This window comes from Neomonachus schauinslandi, chromosome 13 (assembly GCF_002201575.2).
Source record: "Neomonachus schauinslandi chromosome 13, ASM220157v2, whole genome shotgun sequence".
NCBI lineage: Eukaryota > Metazoa > Chordata > Mammalia > Carnivora > Phocidae > Neomonachus > Neomonachus schauinslandi.
The window spans coordinates 33,848,300-33,866,307 of NC_058415.1; the positions used below are offsets into that span (position 1 = coordinate 33,848,300).

The window sequence follows — 18,008 nt, forward strand, 5'->3', positions numbered from 1 at the left end:
AGCCGTTCCTTAAGGTCAAACCTGGAATATCAACTCTGTCCCCGGAGGTTGCTGTAATCTCTGCAGGATGCTTCCTGTGTTATACTTTAAATTGGTCAAGTATACTCAGATGTTACCAAAGTTACCCAGTATGTTGAAGTTACAACTACAAATGACCACATTATTTAAGAGCAAGCCTTTGAAGTAAATGCGATGAAAAGCTTATGATATATTATAAAACCTGCCCTGAATTAAATATAACTAATATTTTATGAGTCATTCTGTCCGAAATTCAGTTTGACTATCAACGTCTGCTCTGCCCAATCTGACCTTGACAACAGAAGTTCCAGTGCATGAATTTATTATGTGGAGATTATCCCCAGACAAAGGATAAATGAGCTCAGAAGATAATAGTGAGAGTGGCTCTGTTTAGGAAGCCTCTTTCCGTTTTTTATGGGCCTAGAGCTGAGGCATACATGTGGAAATCCCCTTAGGCCACCATTATATTCGGTGATACGGTTTCAACCATTTGAATTATAGGCCTTTCTAAAAAATCACTTGGTCAAATACATTTAAGAGAGGAACATTGCTTTGTCAAAGCTGGCAGTACCAAGCTATAGATAACATTACAACAATGCTTTTATTATCCATGATGGGGGGAAAAATGTCTGTAGGGATCAGAAACTGGATGAGTAAGCATAAAGTGAGGTCATAGACTAGTTTCATTTGTTCCCCTACACAATAGTTACAAAACGTATTGGAGGTAATTCCAGAAGATATATCAAGGGCTTTAGTTTTTTATCAGAAATAATTTTCATTTTCCAGTCAATGCATATCTTATTTCTTCCACCATTAATTCTACAATGTGATCTCAATTATATCAGTAAGAAAAGTGGGAAACAACCCATCCTGACCCCAAAATTTTGAATTAATAAATGTTCTTTATCAAACTATTACACAGATTAATGCACCACAACTTGTGGGATGATTAAAATGACCCGTTGTTATGGGAATCAGCAGCACAGACCCATAGAATTTAATTGCAGGAAAGCTCAATGTCATATAGCTCTATACTTTAATCCATTAGTATTGCTGTGCATTTTGGAGGTTAAAACCTGGCTATAAAAGAGAATCAGCTTCCTATTGCTAGCAAATGGTTCTACTTCTAGGAAAAGGTTATTATTTAAAAGTATTTGACATAATTTTTGGATTGGATTTTAATTCTTTGATAACTTGTTTTTTGCTTTTTGTTTCTTGTTTTTAACAGGAGGAAAGATTCATAGATTCTACAAGTTACCTTTGCATTTTAAAAGCAATTCCAATGGAATTCAGTAATTTATTCAAGAGCTGATTAATTAATAAGTAATAATATAACAATCTCAAGATTAACTGATTAGTCAGTTGCAAGTAAAAGCATGCCTTGCTTCAAAATGTTTTAAAAAGGTGCACCTAAAAAGAGGGAACGTGATATGATGAGCACTGGGTGATATACTCAACTAATGAATCATTGAACATTATATCAAAAACTAATGATGCACTATACTTTGGCTAATTGAATTTAAATTTTAAAAAGCGGGGGCACCTGGTTTGCTCAGTCGGTTAAATGTCTGCCTTCAGCTCAGGTCATGATCCCGGAGTGCTGGGATCAAGCCCCACGTCGGGCTCCCTGCTCAGCGGGGAGTCTGCTTCTCCCTCTACCCTTCCTCCTGCTCCTTCTCTCTCTTTCTCTTCCAGATAAATAGATAAAATCTTTAAAAAAAAATGTTTACAAAAGACCAGCTGACATTTTGCATATTCAGATGGAAGATTACTATTCCTCTAACATACAAAAATGATTGTATTCCTTCTTTATTAATAGAAAAAAATTATAACATAAATTACTTGACATTATTGAAATGATATGCCATTTTACACCCCTCCAGTGCTTATCTAATCATTAAAGAGTGACATAAAAGCACAATCCTAACCTTGAACTCATCTCCCCTTCTGAACTTGATCAAGTTTAACTCAGATAAATGAAGTGGGTGAAGATGAACCATATGTCTAGAGAGGATACATGTCTGCCAAAAGAAGCTAACAGCCCTTATCTGTCAGATCACAGTCTCCTTAGTGCAGACATGTATGAAATAAACATCTTTTCCCTCTAATGCACCTAAGGAATTTCTTCTTTCTCCTGTTCCCTTGCACTAATTTAAAGTAGAGAAAATACCTGGAAACAACAGGTTGGGCTATAAGATGTGGCCTATGTTGTAAATAAACTCAACAAATTAAAATTTCATATGTCCCCAAGTGGGGGCCTTTTAATTTGCTTTCTGAAGTGATTCAAACCAGCATCATGTTAAAAGAGCAAAATCTTTCCTGTATTTGACTGAACCACAGCCATTAACTTGCTTGGCCCTTTGGGTATATGGCTTAACATTTCTGATCACAGTTTTCCCATCTATATAGAATGTATAATATTTAGGTCTTTTCCTCATACTATGTATTAACTTCCAAAAAAAACCAAAAATAAAAACCCAAAAACAAATGTTCTTTTTGCAAAAAGAGTATTAATTAAAATACACCTACTATTGTTGTAAGATTTCAGAAATTAAAATCATACTATTTGGTGTTTGCTGTGGTTTTTGTTCTATATTTCTGTCTTGGCTCAAAATTTGGGGATATGTTTTGTTTGCCCCTGCAGTTAAATGCATTTTTGATTCTAAAATCCTACAAAATATAGAATAAGGCAAATGTGCTAATCAGCATAATTCTCTGAGAAACTGGTCAAGAACGCATAGTAGGTCAGATGTTGAACTCTGGTGCAAATTGCAATTTAGCATTTGTAACAGCTTCAGCTACCACTACACTAATTAAGCAGACCTTGGAGTTCATAGCAATGATGATTATTAAGTCTTTGCTGACAATTCACTTCACCTTGCACACCTTGCAACATGTTTTACAAGGGACAAGGCGCAAAATATTAAAGCCAACAAAGATTAGACAGGTTGTAAGCTTTACTACAGCTACATGTCTTTTAATTAAAGCAAAGAGTTCTCTGTTGGGGTCCCTAGAGGTTATCAGGCCCATAGCACTGAACCATCCAACCAGCTGACCAGCCAACCATACAGAAGTCAGCACCTTCCTCCCATACAGATAAAGAGTATGTTTAATAAATTAAATAATTAATGAAAGACACAGCCAAAAAACACATAGTTACCTCATCTAATTCCATTTCATCTGGACTCTCCCATGGCTTGATAAATTTCCCACGAGATTTCTTCAAAGGCACAATTATTATGTAGTAACCTCTGCACAAGAATGGACAAAAATAAGATTAGATCAAAGGGAAAAGAAAACGGATATGTCCTTAAATCTTCCACAGACCAGTGACTGAGAATGAAAGCAAATTATGGACATGGAGTGACTTGTCCATCAATGAGAAATAACCACCTGTTTGCTCAATTTTAAAAACAACATGGGTAGACATTTATGTGTGACTTCAATGATCTTGTATGGTAATACCACCATGGTTGACTGCTCTTTATTAGGTATCTTAAACAGAGCAGAAACAGTTTGTTAGGACCCTGGTGCTGGGCACATACAAGTTTAGTATACTGAAATCCAGCATCACCAGCTGCTGAACCAAGTATTTTCTATGACATCAATTTATAAGGGGATTTTATTTAAAGAAAATGTATAATAAAAATTACTCTTAGCTCATACAAATGCCTAGATGATGACGACAATGATTTCATTTATACTAAAATACTTTTTATTTGGATAAGAAATTAAACACATAAAAATTACCCACAACTTCACAACAGTTATATAATGATGTAATTGTTTTCTACCCATCAAATTGCAAACCTTAAGATAAATACTGCAGAAATTTGGAGACAATCACTATCTGAGAGCCTTCAAAATAGATCTCAAAAAATAAATGTATAAGAAGGGCAAAATAAATTGAGTACTCACATTAAGAATAGTCAACTAAAATTTAAGTAACTATAAAGGTACCTGTACACAAATAGATATGGGTTATTTGAAAAATTGTTTTGCAATTTCCACAAAATGTATACCCCGCTCTCGTATTCATGGTTCATGACTCTGCTTGATTTTTGGTAGTAACTATACAAGAACTTTAAATGTATGTGTATAATAGCTAACACATCAATCACTTTCTACCTCTCAGGTATTATATTAAATGTATACAGTCTCAAAAACTATATAAGGACAGGTAACAGACAAAAAGATAAATCCAGAGAGATTAAATTATAACCCAAGTTAGAACATATAGTAAGGGGATACAAACCTATACATATCTTAACCTTGGCAAGAGTCCAGCTCTTTTTCTGTTTCATTTACTCTGTATTATAAAGTACTTTAAAAACTCCATTATTTTGTGGAGACTTGTTGTGAAAATCAACACAAACACACACACACACACACACACATTTTTAAAAGAGAAGGTTGCCACACAGGGAAAAGAGACCACAGGATGGGCGCTACCAACCTTGCATCACATTGTATCACAGAGACCAACAGCACACATAGGAAGGCCTCTTTCTACTACATCAAAACAAAACCTGCAATAAACTCAGTAAAACCTTGTGATAAAGATCTCTGTTTCCCTGTGGGAAGAGCCAAGATGTCCATCGACAGATGAATGGATAAAGAAGATGTGGTATATACATACAATGGAATATTATGCAGCCATTAAAGGAATGAGATCTTGCCATTTGCAACGACATGGATGGAACTGGAGGGTGTTATGTTAAGCAAAGTAAGTCAATCAGAGAAAGACGTGTATCATATGACCTCACTGATATGAGGAATTCTTAATCTCAGGAAACAAACTGAGGGTTGCTGAAGTGGTGGGGGGTAGGAGGGATGGGGTGGCTGGGTGACAGATATTGGGGAGGGTATGTGCTATGGTGAGCACTGTGAATTGTGCAAGACTGTTGAATCTCAGACCTGTACCTCTAAAACAAATAATGCAATATATGTTAAGAAAAAAAAGAAGAAGAAGATAGCAGGAGGGGAAGAATGAAGGGGGGGAAATTGGAGGGGGAGACGAACCATGAGAGACGATGGACTCTGAAAAACAAACTGAGGGTTCTAGAGGGGATGGGGGTGGGGGGATGGGTTAGCCTGGTGATGGGTATTAAAGAGGGCATGTTCTGCATGGAGCACTGGGTGTTGTGCACAAACAATGAATCCTGGAACACTACATCAAAAACTAATGATATAATGTATGGTGATTAACATAACAATAAAAAAGGGGAAAAAAAAAAGATCTCTGTTTCCATAAACGGAGTCTAGAGATGCACCGTCCAGTATGGTAGCCATGAGCGAGACATGTGGCTAGCCTGAACTGAAATGTGTTCGCAGTGTTAAAGACATCAGATTTTTAAGATGTAGTATGAAATGTAAATGTAAGATATCTTGGCAATACATTTTTAATAGTGACCATATGTTAAATGATAATATTCTGGATATGTTAGGTAAAATAAAATATGTTATTAAAAGTAACTTTACCCATTTTCTTGTACTTTTTACTGTAGTTGCTAGAAAATTGAAAATTTCTTTCACATGTGGCTTTCATGGTATTGAACAGTGCTATTTCAGAGTGTTTTGGTGAAGAATGTGGCACCTGGAGATACATCTGGCCCACAACTGAAGCTCTGTCACTAATTTGCTGTGTGATCTTGGGCTGATCATTTAACATTCCTTAATCTCAGTTGTATGCTCTGAAAAATGTGAGCACAGTGTGTGGCAGGTAGCACCAAACTGATGCAAGCTGCTGTTGTTAGTACTGACCATAATGGTGGGAGAAATGCATCTGAACTACATTATTCAAGTAGGACTTAGTGACATTCCCCGAGATGCAAGTTCAGGAACTTGTCAAACATTTTTTCTCCCTAATCAAGAATTCAGGTCAAACCAGACAACTATCCTGGAACCTTCTCTCCATGGTACTCTGAGCAACTAATCAACAGACTCCCAGAATCTCATCACCGATCCAATCACTTTGTTTCCTACCAATAATCATGATGATCGAAGAGGATAAGAAGGAAGAGTTGGAGTGTGTGAGAGAGGCCAGTATCTTGTACTTTATGATCCAGAGTAAGTTTCCTCCTCTTCCTATCGTCCTACCACCTGAAGGATTTGCCAAACAAGTCCACCATGTTAAATGAGCCTGGAGAAGAATGACAGGGGCTACAACTGAGCGTACAAAATAACACTGCAGATGCACTTGATAAACACACTCATCAGGGAACCTCTTGCTTTTCACTACCAATTGCACCAAGTCAGACTGCTTCTCTTTGACTAAAGTAATGATATTACACATTATCCAGAGCTCCCATTGTCCTCTTTCCAAATCCTGGAAATCAAGGTTAAGATGATGAATTCTATTAATTTTTCCTCTGCTTTCATACTTGAGTTGCTATTCTTGTACATGAAAAAAGAATCCATTCTTTTCTTCTGCCATACTCCCCAACTGTTCATTTAACTTGTGGCTGGGATAAGAATTGAACAGCCTCCCCCATAGCAAGTAATTAACAGTGTGGCTGGATACGCATGGCCTTTTCTGTCTCCTGATGTCCAAAGCATTCATCTAGAGCAGTCAAAGTGGAGCCGCATCAAAGCAGCTCTCATTCATTGAAAGAAATCTGTCATAGGGCATTTGGAACTACGTATTATAAGAAAGTCTGGCCTGGGACTAAATCCACACATTTTCACCCATGTTCTCTGCAACCATGGCTTTGCAAACACCCATCTCTTTGCCTTTCCTGAAACCTGGTTTTTCCCTGACAATCCTGCTTCCCTCACAGGCTTCTCATGTGGTGTCTGTTTATTCATGCCCCTCCCCCACCCACTCACCTCAGATGGAGGGCCTAGGGTTTCCCTCCTGGCTCGCTGTTGCTTCTTCCAGGTGTTTTTTCCTCCCCGCTTAAGCTAAAAACAAAAAGCAGGCCAAAAAACAAGTGCCTGTTTTTTGAAGCTCATACATTTCAGCTATATTTTTATTATTTTATTATACTCTTCTCTCACTGATTTTTGTCATCTATGAACCTCTTCAGAAACCCCCTTCTCCCTCCCTCCCTCCCTCCCTTCCTTCCTTCCTTCCTTCTCTCTCTCTCTTTCTTTGTCTACCCCCTCTTTTTTTCCCCCAGGGTCAATTGTCTTCCTTTTCTCCTAAACTCTGCCATTAGCCTGGGTGATTTCAAGCTCCAGAGGGTACCATGCATCACCCAGGGTTCTCAGACCTTTGATTCTTCTTTTCTGGAGACTGCATCTTCCACTGTATATTAGCTAAAATCTGTAATTGCCCTTCTCTGTGCCTGAAGCCAAGGAGCTGCATATGGCTTTAGAAATAATGCACAGGGGAGAATGATTTTGTAAATTCATATTCAGCAACTTCAGGCCTTTGATGCTGCCTGGCCAACCCACTACAATTTCTCCAGGTACCTCATCCTTCCATTTTGTACAACAAGTTTTTCAGACTCTCTCCCCTGGCCTTGAACCTTAGACATCCTTACCTCCTCACTAGAAGATAGCTTTATGTTTATGTAAAGAGAAAATAAAAACATTCAGACTAAAACTCTCTCATCTTCCACCTACCAAACTATAAGGCTACTTGCATCTATATGTAACCACAATCTGTCCTTTGGGCACAGTAGAGGGGCTGGCTCTATTTGTGAAGGCCATTCACTTTCTTGAATTCATTCCCATCATCCACTCTCTTAGGAAGTTGACTATACATCATACCCCCTCTTTCTCATATGTCTCAACTTCTCCCTCCCCTTTAGCTTCTATTAGCTTCCAACCCTGTATAAATACCTGACATTTAAAAAACAAACAAACCACATCCCACTCCAGTCATCTTTCTTGCTCTATCCTACCCCTTACTACCCGAATTCTGAGGAGACCTGTGTTTCTTGCTGTACTCCATTACCTCATCTTCTGCTCACTTTCCACCCAATTATATTCTAGGTTCTGCCTCATTAGCCTACCTCATTGCCCATGCCAGGGTCCTCAGTGACTCTGGTAGGACTGCATCAAAAGGAGAGTTTTTGACTTTTGTCTTATATGATCTCTTAGCAGAATTTGAAAATGTTAATGAGAGCTTTCATGAAACATTCTCAGCCATTTCTTTATACCCAACTCTTCTGGTTTTCCACTTACATCTCTCAACACATTAATCTTATTTCTTTAAGAGGATTTATTACCCACTACCTTGCTATTAAATGGTAGAATTCCTCAAGTTCTGGCCAAAGACTTCTCTTTACTCCCTCTTCTTCCTACATGGTCTCATTCTAGCTCAGGGCATCAGTTATCAACTAGATGCAAATTATCTGCTGATTCATATCTTCATCCCAGAATGCCCCCTCCAACTCCATTTCTTCCTGTCTATGTCACAAAACTACCTCAAATTTACTGTGGTTAAAACAAAACAAAGGATATGCTTCCAAAATAAATCTCCTACCATTGTACCATGATCCATTTGCTATAAACCTAGATGTTATCACTGACAATTTGTTTTAACTCTTTCCCTCTCTCATATCCAATGCACCACCAAGTCCTATTACTTCCAGACTCTATCTATAGTCCACTTGCTTCTTCGTATCCCAGCAGCCACCACTCTGGCCTCTTTCCATGTCTCAAGCTACCTTTGTCTCCTGACTTTCTCTCTTCTTTGAACCTAACCGCCTCTAGTCCAGTCTCTGAAATTTTCATTTTGCAATAGACAACTGACTGTACCACTTCCAGTTTTAAAACATTCCAATGGACTCTCATTGCTCTTAATATAAAGGCCACAAAGTCTCATAAGACTCGGCAACATCTTGCCTGAATCCATCTCTCTGTGCCCTTTGAGCTACACACTGACGGGTTTTCAGTTTTTTTTTTAATTTTATTTTATTATGTTATGTTAATCACCATACATTACGTCATTAGTTTTTAATGTAGTTTTCCATGATTCTTGAATTTACTTTGGTCTATTCTGTCATCAAACCCTTGATCATTCTGTTCTAACTGCCTAGAACCTTCTGTCACTTTCACAAGTCCAAAGTCCTCTCTTTCTTCAAAGAACAACTCACTTTTTACTTTCTAATTGAAACCTTTCCTAACCTCTCTGATTAGATCAATTTCCCCTATTATATGGTCTTAATGCACATTTTTACTCCATAATTTTCTTTTTTTTTTTTTTTTTTTTTTAAAGATTTTTTTTTTTTATTTGACAGAGAGAGACACAGCAAGAGAGGGAACACAAGCAAGGGGAGTGGGAGAGGGAGAAGCAGGCTCCCCGCAGAGCAGGGAGCCCGATGTGGGGTTCGATCCCAGGACGCTGGGATCATGACCTGAGCCGAAGGCAGACGCTTAACGACTGAGCCACCCAGGCACCCCTCCATAATTTTCTTATACTATTTAAGACATGTGTATTTAAAATGTACTGCTAAAGCAAATATACATATAACCTCACTGGAATTTTTTTTTTTTTTATCTCTGCCATTTTATCACTGAGTCCTTTTTCCATTGAAAAGTGGAAGTGGGTGGAATAGGTAGGTGGTTTTTGGAAACTTACATATCTCTTAAATCAGGCAGTCAAAACACTCGGAGCCCTTCTCTCCAAGAACTTTCAACTCTCGACCTCAATTCAGCATTTGCTCCTTTCTCTAAATCAGCAATGACATGGCCAAACACTGTTTATAGAAAACATACTTCTTTTTGCAAAAGTTCTTTTCTTTACAAGTGTAGTAATGATTCTTATTCTAATCTCATGGGATAATAAGAAAAAAAAGATGACTCAGATAGGAAAAGTGAAATGGGGAGCTAAGATGTACTCTACAAATTGAAATCAAATTATATGAACTGAAAGAACTTGCTTGAAATGGAAAAAAATGTTTTTGGGTATAGATCAGCTTTATATATGGATAAAATTAAAGTTTACACTATGCTTAGCTTATCTGACTCAAGCTTGAAGTTTAAGCTCAAAATACATTTTTTGACATAGACTTTAACTATTAAACTAATAGAAAAATAAATAACTTCAGAATCAATATATCTGCAAATGCTCTGACTACTTATAAAGTAAGCTGTGTTTTCCCAGTATATTAGATTTAATTAGGTTAAATCTAACCTTCAGAATTTTAATTATATTAAGTAGAGTTTTAGTAATTTTATTTAATATGTTATCACCAAGGGGCCCAGCTCCATATAATTATTTAGGAAGGCGAGCTCTGGTCTTTGTGGCAGTCCCTCTTCAAATTCAGCCAGGCTTTTTGTATTAGCAGAATGTATTAGTATTCTTAAACTCATTATTTAACTAGGAGGTCAAAATCTGTCTCAGAATTTAATGATGAATTTAATTCCTTGCATAATATCATATATATATGATGCTTGCTTATTTGGGTATATTTTGTTTAAATCAAATTAATTTACCATAGAAAACCCAAAGCAGGTTAAATGATCTTTTCAGTCTCTGTGTTTAAATTAAGGTTTTCAATCATTTTAGCTATGTGTTGTCAGACAAGTTAAAGTTACTTAATTGCTTAAAGCCATTTTTATAAAATGGTGGATGATAATGCTGGCCTCTGGGAAGTCTCTCCCTTTATCTCTCATCTAAATTCTCATGACAATCTACTGATCTTATTGCCCCATAACACTTCACACATTTCCATGATCTATGACTGCACATGTGCCTAATGACTCCTTGTTCTAAGGTTTGTCTGGGGCAGTTCTGCCCATTCTTACTTGTCCTTGAGTTCTTAATGGTTTATCAATTGTCCTAGAAAAAAAATGTCCTGGTCTGACCAACAAATCATGGTTCGTGTAAGTCATGGCTCAACATGTGGGCTTAGAGCCAGACTGCCTGGGTTCGAATCTTTCCTCTTTGGCTCTGCTCTCATGTGGCCAGGCCATGTTGACCCACCTCAAGAGTTCCTCAGCCATAAAATGAGAAGCACCCTTCTTGTGAAGATTTCATTAGTTACTGCGTGCAGTGCCCTCGAGCAGCAACTAGTAAGCCCCCTGTCACTATCACAACTATTTAGTATCAACTTTATGATTGTGTCCTGGCTGCTTAGAATCCCTGAGCCTCACTTTACTCACCCATAAATGGCATGAATACCTACCTCAAAGGCTTATTTTGAGACTTAAATAAAACATTCAAATGCCTTCAGTAAACTGTAAAGCACTACACAAGTTTACACCTTTACCACTGCAGTTGACAACCATGTGATGAGTGAATTATTTCTCATTAAACATTAAACAGATGATACATTAATACATTAAACTAGTAATAGTGCACACATTTTATGAAGCATCTTTGTAAGCCATGCTTCCAAGAATATCTTCTTTAAAAGAGGAAAAAGTAGGCCAACCTGAAAGCCAAATTAGCAAGACCAAAGACATTTAAAATTCATAAAATGCTCTTATTCATTTCTATTTTTCATAAATGTAAAATGATTACTATGAAATTAAGTTATATTAGGTAACTTCTGACAGCTTATCTCTTAGTGCAATCTGTGTGGTACATTTTTCCTTACCACCCAGAGTAAAATCCTGCTCTGTAAAGTAAGGGAAGTTCCCTTCGTCACAACTTGCTTCTGAAGAATGGTGAACTTGCCAGATTTTCCGACTCGCATTCTGCCCCCTCTATCTATCTATCCAAGTAGAAGCCTGAAGCACCACAAATTGCTGGCGGCAGAAATGTAGCCTCTCCCTGAGGGAGGTTCCCCACTTCTCCACACAAAACCACTTATGAAAGAATACAGAAGCAATGAGCCTCGACTGTCACATTCACAAGAGACAGATTTGTTTCTGGGTGGTGGGAGGTTGGGGGTAGGGGTCAAGACTTCCCAATTACCTTGGCCAGAAATGAGAAAGCATGCTTTCTGTTGATAAAAACAGCCCTTCAATCATCAAAATTTCATTTTACCAGAAAACAAATTAGAAGAATTTTTCTAAAGAACTTTCACCTAAATGCAGGTTAGCAACCCAGCCGACAACTCTGGTATCAAACCTGTCTTCTCTCCTCCTTTCTCCCCTGGCTTACTGAACAAAAAGCTACATTCCTGCAAGTGGCACAGCATGGCACACGGCTGCCTGCAATAATGGACTGCGCCCAACAAAGACAGGATGCGTAGCTTTATGTTATTATCCCTTTAAGAAGTCCAGTGTATGTAGATTATTTAGCATTTTTATTTGTTTATTTTTTTCCAGCAGGAGATTTGCTTTTCATTTCCTACGGTTCTGATACTCTTCCCACTCAAATACTTTCCTAGTTTTGTCTTTTGCTCTTTTCCACAGAGTGACTAGAATATATTTCTGGGAATCTTTAACTCATTTCTAGAACACATTTTTTCCCCACAGTCATTTGCTTTCTTTTTATGTTACGAAATGGTCTCTTCTCTTTGTTACCAAAGTTTTACCTCTTTTCCCTGACTCCCATTTCAAATATAGGAGGAGGAAGTACATAAATAAAACAAAGAGGAAAACTGAACAAGCTAAAGAAAAGCACTAAAAGATAGACTATATTCTACAATATTCTCGACTCATTCAGAAGTTGGGAAATGAACCAAAAATCTACCACCAAAGGACTAAAATGCCTTTCTCAGTAATGTCTAACACATTCCACCAAGCCAGCTGGATAAAGAGTCACTCAGTGAAGACATTTTTTCTTAAGTCTTGAAAACTAATAACAAATACTACAAATTATACTATATTATTTTCATCTTTCGATTGCTCTTTCTGTGAATAGACGGTTCATGTCTTTGTACGGTTTAAATTTATACTCCATGTCTTTACCCTGTTCTTTCTTAATTTGCAACTATTTTGCCTTTTCTAAATCTTTCCCACCCTCAAGACTCAGATTACATATTAGCTCCTTCTAGATGTCTCCCTGACACCCGAGCTGGGCTGGAACTCTGGCAGGACTTACTCCATTATATTCACATGATCTATTTTTTGTATCCTGAAACAGCACCTCTCCAACCCCACTCCCAGGAACCAGCTAGGCTTCTGTCATTCTTTAAGCCTCTGTTTTATTGTCACTTTCTCTGGAACCTTCCCCGAGCTACTAAACTGGGGTTGGGAGCTCCTCCTTTGGCCTCCCTTATCCAGCTAAGCTTTGGTATCCTAAAAACTCCATTTCAACGGACTCTACTTGCCCAAGTTCCCCAATTAACTATGTTGTGTAAGAGCAGTAAGAAAGTCAGCACTGTCTCTACTAAATCCCTAAAACATTGTCTGGCACTAGGATGGGAGATGAAAATATATATATATTACATATATATATATTACATATATATATTACATATATATATGTAATATATATATCTATCTCTACAGATGATTCAAACAAAAATGGATAGATATAACCTCACTTTCATATTAAATTTTGTTGGAATAAAAATTACACTAATATTCCATTCTCATTTTCCAGTTTTCTGAATGATACAAGAAGAAGAAGAGACAAAAAAGGGGATGTGATTTCTCACTGAATTTATTTTAGTCATAATCTTTTGGAAATTCCACCATCTGGTAAAAATCCTCCAATTATTTCATCAAATAAATAAGAACAGAAGGTTTCATCTGGAAGAATGGATTTTAGTTAAGTCAAAGTCACCAATTATTAGACTTTTCTAAATTTCAACCATGGCACTATATTAAAAACTTCTTGTTCATAGTTTTACTTTTTAATAATGATTTTTTTCTATCATCTTTTTAAAATTTTCTGAAGTTTTGGAAATTTCTGACTGTATACACCTTCTTGAAAAATCTTTTGCCGTGAACTTGCCCTGGCTTGGTTCTCCACTTAACTTTGTAACAGATCCTACTGTGTGCTCTACCAGCTCTTTTCTTCCTGAGACATTTACTTTAAACTTTGCTTCATATCTTCACCCCATGTCTCAGTGACTTTGTCTTTTTCCATAAATGCTTTGCTGTTGTGTTAATGATTCTCAAATTTCTATCCATAATCCTAGTAATTTCTTTAAACCCACATCTCTAAGTAGGTATTTCACTGATACCTCATGTAAAACATACACAAAATTGAACTCAGTCATTTCCTCCTGACTTCTCATCCTCTAGGATGAATGGCAGTATCATTCACTTTTGTCATCCAAACTCAACTCTCAGAGTCATCTATGACATTTTTCCTCTGCCTTGATCCCTCATTAAAGTGGTTACCAATTCCTACTACACTACTGCTCTCATCTGCCTCTGCATCCTATTTCTCTCATCACCATCTGACTTCAGAATCTTGTTATTTACCTAGAATCAACCAAATATGCAATGATATCCCAACACTTTTCTCTATGTTGCTCCAATATCCTTCCAACATATGCCTTCAGGAACCATCTTCCCTAAGAGCTGCCCTAATTATGTCACCAGATTGCTGATAAACGTGAAGGTCCCAACAATCCATGAAATACGTATAAATGTCTCATAGTTTATTCTTGACCTTCAGATCTTTCATAGCAAGTTTCATCTAAACATGATCATGTGGGATACAGAAATGAGAAAGCAAGGAGATAACACAATCTCTAGCATGCAGCAAATACCCAATAAATATTTCCTAAAATGGAAAAAAAGGAAACTTAGGTATTATATAAATGATACATGCCACTCTCCTGAATAAACACATTTACTGAATTTCCACTGTCTCCCGGATATAGTTCCAAGTTCTGAGTGCAACTTGGCTCTTGTATACCTCTCTTACTTCTCTTGTTCAGGCCTTGCAAGATAACTCACTTCCTTTACTAATGAGCCTTTGCATATAATCTTTTCACTCTGATTTTTTTGTATGCGTCCTACTCATCTTCTAAGATTAAATGAGAAACCTCTTTGACCCATTTCATTATCAGTTAGCTGCTCTTAAAATAGAGTCTAACTCCATCATTAGCATGTATTATATCTGTTTCTCTGTATCCCCCACTCTATGGTAGCTCTTTGGGGACAGAGTCAACATCTTCTTTTGTTCTCCATGGTCAACCACAATACTCATACTTAGCATACTGCAGTGAAAATATTTTTTTTCTTTTACTGGCTAAAACCACCTAGCTATACTGAATATAAAATGTATTGGCTATAATCAACTAACTATATACAACCAGTAAACTACTTAATTGACTGGATTTAATTTTTCACTTCAGGCCCACTGGCCTCTACACTGTACTCCATCCAAAACAGAAAATTTGCCTTTTCCAACTTGTTTTTTCCAACATCATCCTGAACTTTTGAAATGTCTCCTTTCAGCATACATATACAACAACAGTGTCAAGTACCATTTTTGCTTATCTTATTTCCCAAAGTTTCCTTCAGCTTCATAATACTTTGTATTTGTCTTACATTTGTAAGACTTCCTCTCCATTTATAACAAGACTTGCCAAGTATTAGAGTTATTCAACTAGTCACCTTATTCTGTATACAATGACATAAACTCCTTTAGAGTAAGGATCGCATTCTATTTGTCTATTTCTACTAAGTTACATCATTCCTGGGACATAAAAAACACTCAGTGTTAAATTAATGAGAATCTGTGTTATAATGAACATGACAACCGGGTGTAATAAGGCTTAAATAAAACTGAGAGCCTATGCGGAAAAAGCTTTTACTCCACACACAGCAATAGAATCTCTCATAACTTCTGTAATACTGAGGTTGAATTCTGTTTTGTTGCTTACTTGCATTTGCATCCTTCAGCCCTAACCCTTCAGTCAACTTACTTTATATTCTCATTTGCAGGTACTTCAGGAAGTTGCACAGTAATCATGCCATCCAGGTTGGTCTTCCCAATGAAGGCAGGCTTGGTACGTAGTACGTCTGGTGCAGTCTTTGCTGTTACCCTGTGTTGCAGCCCGCCAGCACTGTTCCCACGATTGGTCAGCACAAATGAATATGACTTCTCAGGCTTCAAGTTGACTATTAACTTCTGGGTAGCCCGGCCATCGACTTCTTCTACCATTTTCCCATCATCATAAAGAATCTAGAAGATACAACCAATCGAAGAGATTTGGTTATCAGAGAGGCAATGTATGCTTTCTAAACTAATGTGCACTTGGTTATAGAATATGCATGTCAAATCAATTCTAATTTTGGGCCATTCCTAAGCCCTTAAGTGTTCATAAATTCTAGAGATTGAATGAATTCTTCTTTTGTTCTTAGTGCATAATTATATAATGTTTCTAAGTCTATAAAAATACAGAAAGAAATGTACAATATTTTCAATATTTGACCTGTTGCTTGCATACAATCTTAATGGAAAATGTGCAGAAATGCCCTAGGTTTTCAATGTATTATCCACATCACCTTTTTTTCTAAATGTTTCTATTCCTGTTCCTAAGTACACTTTTGCCTTCAAAATGTTTCTCTATTCTTTATTTCATAGACTTGCACTTCTTGGTAACATCTCTCAATATTTCTCAATTGCAAATTAAAGTTTAAAACATACAAAGAATTCAGGCTGATAAACAAATTTTTAAATCCCAGGATACTGCATTTTCAAGATGTAGAAACCACGTGAATTTCATTTTCTGTTGGAAAAACACAAGCACTAGCTTAGATGTAAAAAGTCTTGGAACTACAAGGTGACTGACAAGTAATACCATCCCTAGGTTTCAGCTCCCACCTCATCTTTCAAGTGGAAACCAAAAAGGAGAAAAGCAAGTGTTTGTGGCTGAAACAAAGTGGTATGCATTCTTTCTGAATAACTTACTCAGGTAAACTGAATGTTCCCCCCCCTCCCCGTTTTACCCATGATATCTTAAAAAGTAGAAAACAACTTACTTTGAAAGGCATGGCAGAATTATAATTTTCTGGAATTTCCCAAGACAACAGCACTGAAGTCTTCATTACTGCTTTGACATGAAAATTTTTTGCAAACACTGCTGGAAAAGGAAAAACAGTATATTTACACTACTCCTAAAAACGTATGACCTGTCCTTTTCCACCATGGACCATTGGGCTTAAGCTAGAAGCCATTTACTTTGGTCAGAGAGAGAGAAGTGTGATTTGCCTACCTGTTTAGACCATTCATGTTACTACCTCATTCTCATAAAGATCTCTCTTTTCTCTCCAATTCAGTCACCTATATTGTATTTTCCTTACCTGAGAACATTGGGTTGCTGTCAGTCAGACTTGCTTGGCATTCTATAACCAAAATCTAAGGCATCCAAAACATATTAAGTTTTACATACTTTACCTTTTGGCTTTTGCTGAACCTATGAATATGAATGGTCCGGTCAGTTATTTATAGCTTCAAAATACTGATTTCCAAAGACCGACATTCCTTTAAAGGAGGAAGGCCATAAGCAGACAAATCCTACCTTGATCCACAGGCAGTGTCCTGAACTGGACACTGGGACTATATGGCCCGGGCCCTTTGCTCGTGTGAGCACGTACTTTTACATCATATGTGGTATCTGGTTTTAAGCCACTGAGTGTCATAGCGGTATCAGCTGGAACAATAAGCTGCTCCATTGGAAGAAGAGGGATGTTGATATCCCTATACAGAAGAGTATACTTGGTGATGATGCCATTTCTCTCTGCCAGGACAGGTGGCTGCCAGGATAACTGGACAGAGGTTGAAGTGGTGCCTTCTGAGTGGAGGTTTTGAGGGAATCCAGTTGGGACTTCTTCTGGAACAGAAATCTCTTTCACTATCTCTTCCCCGAAGCCCACTTTGTTTCTGGCTGAGAGCCTGAAGATATATGATGCTCCTTTATGGATGTCTGTGGCTGTAAAGTGATCTTCTTTCTCAGAGAACTCAAGAGTAGTGAGTGGTTCCGTATCTTTCCGGCCAAATTTTAGACGATAACCCTGAAGAGGTCCGAATGTGTCCACAGGGGGGTGCCATTGAATGAGAGCAGTATTCATTTGAGTGTGGTTAATCACAAGCCGGGGTTTCCCTGGAACTGGAGTACATGGGAAGGAGTGGTAAGACCAACCTAGACAGACATTCATTCACATTTTAAACACTGCTGAATGGGAACACCACTCCACAAGAATTCCCATTACATTATTTATTTAAAAAAAGACTT

The 18,008-nt window shown here is 37.4% G+C and overlaps 1 protein-coding gene across 1 annotated transcript in view; it reads right to left on the minus strand.

Annotated features, from left to right (window-relative positions):
* PTPRD (protein tyrosine phosphatase receptor type D) overlaps nt 1-18,008 on the minus strand; it is a 325,556-nt gene that overhangs the window by 143,065 nt on the left and 164,483 nt on the right. The window contains exons 17-20 of the mRNA XM_044920761.1: nt 17,295-17,882; nt 16,756-16,856; nt 15,696-15,955; nt 3,179-3,269 (exon numbers count right to left, since the gene is read on the minus strand). Coding sequence (XP_044776696.1) covers nt 3,179-3,269; nt 15,696-15,955; nt 16,756-16,856; nt 17,295-17,882 — 1,040 coding nt within the window. The remainder of the gene's footprint in view (nt 1-3,178; nt 3,270-15,695; nt 15,956-16,755; nt 16,857-17,294; nt 17,883-18,008) is intronic.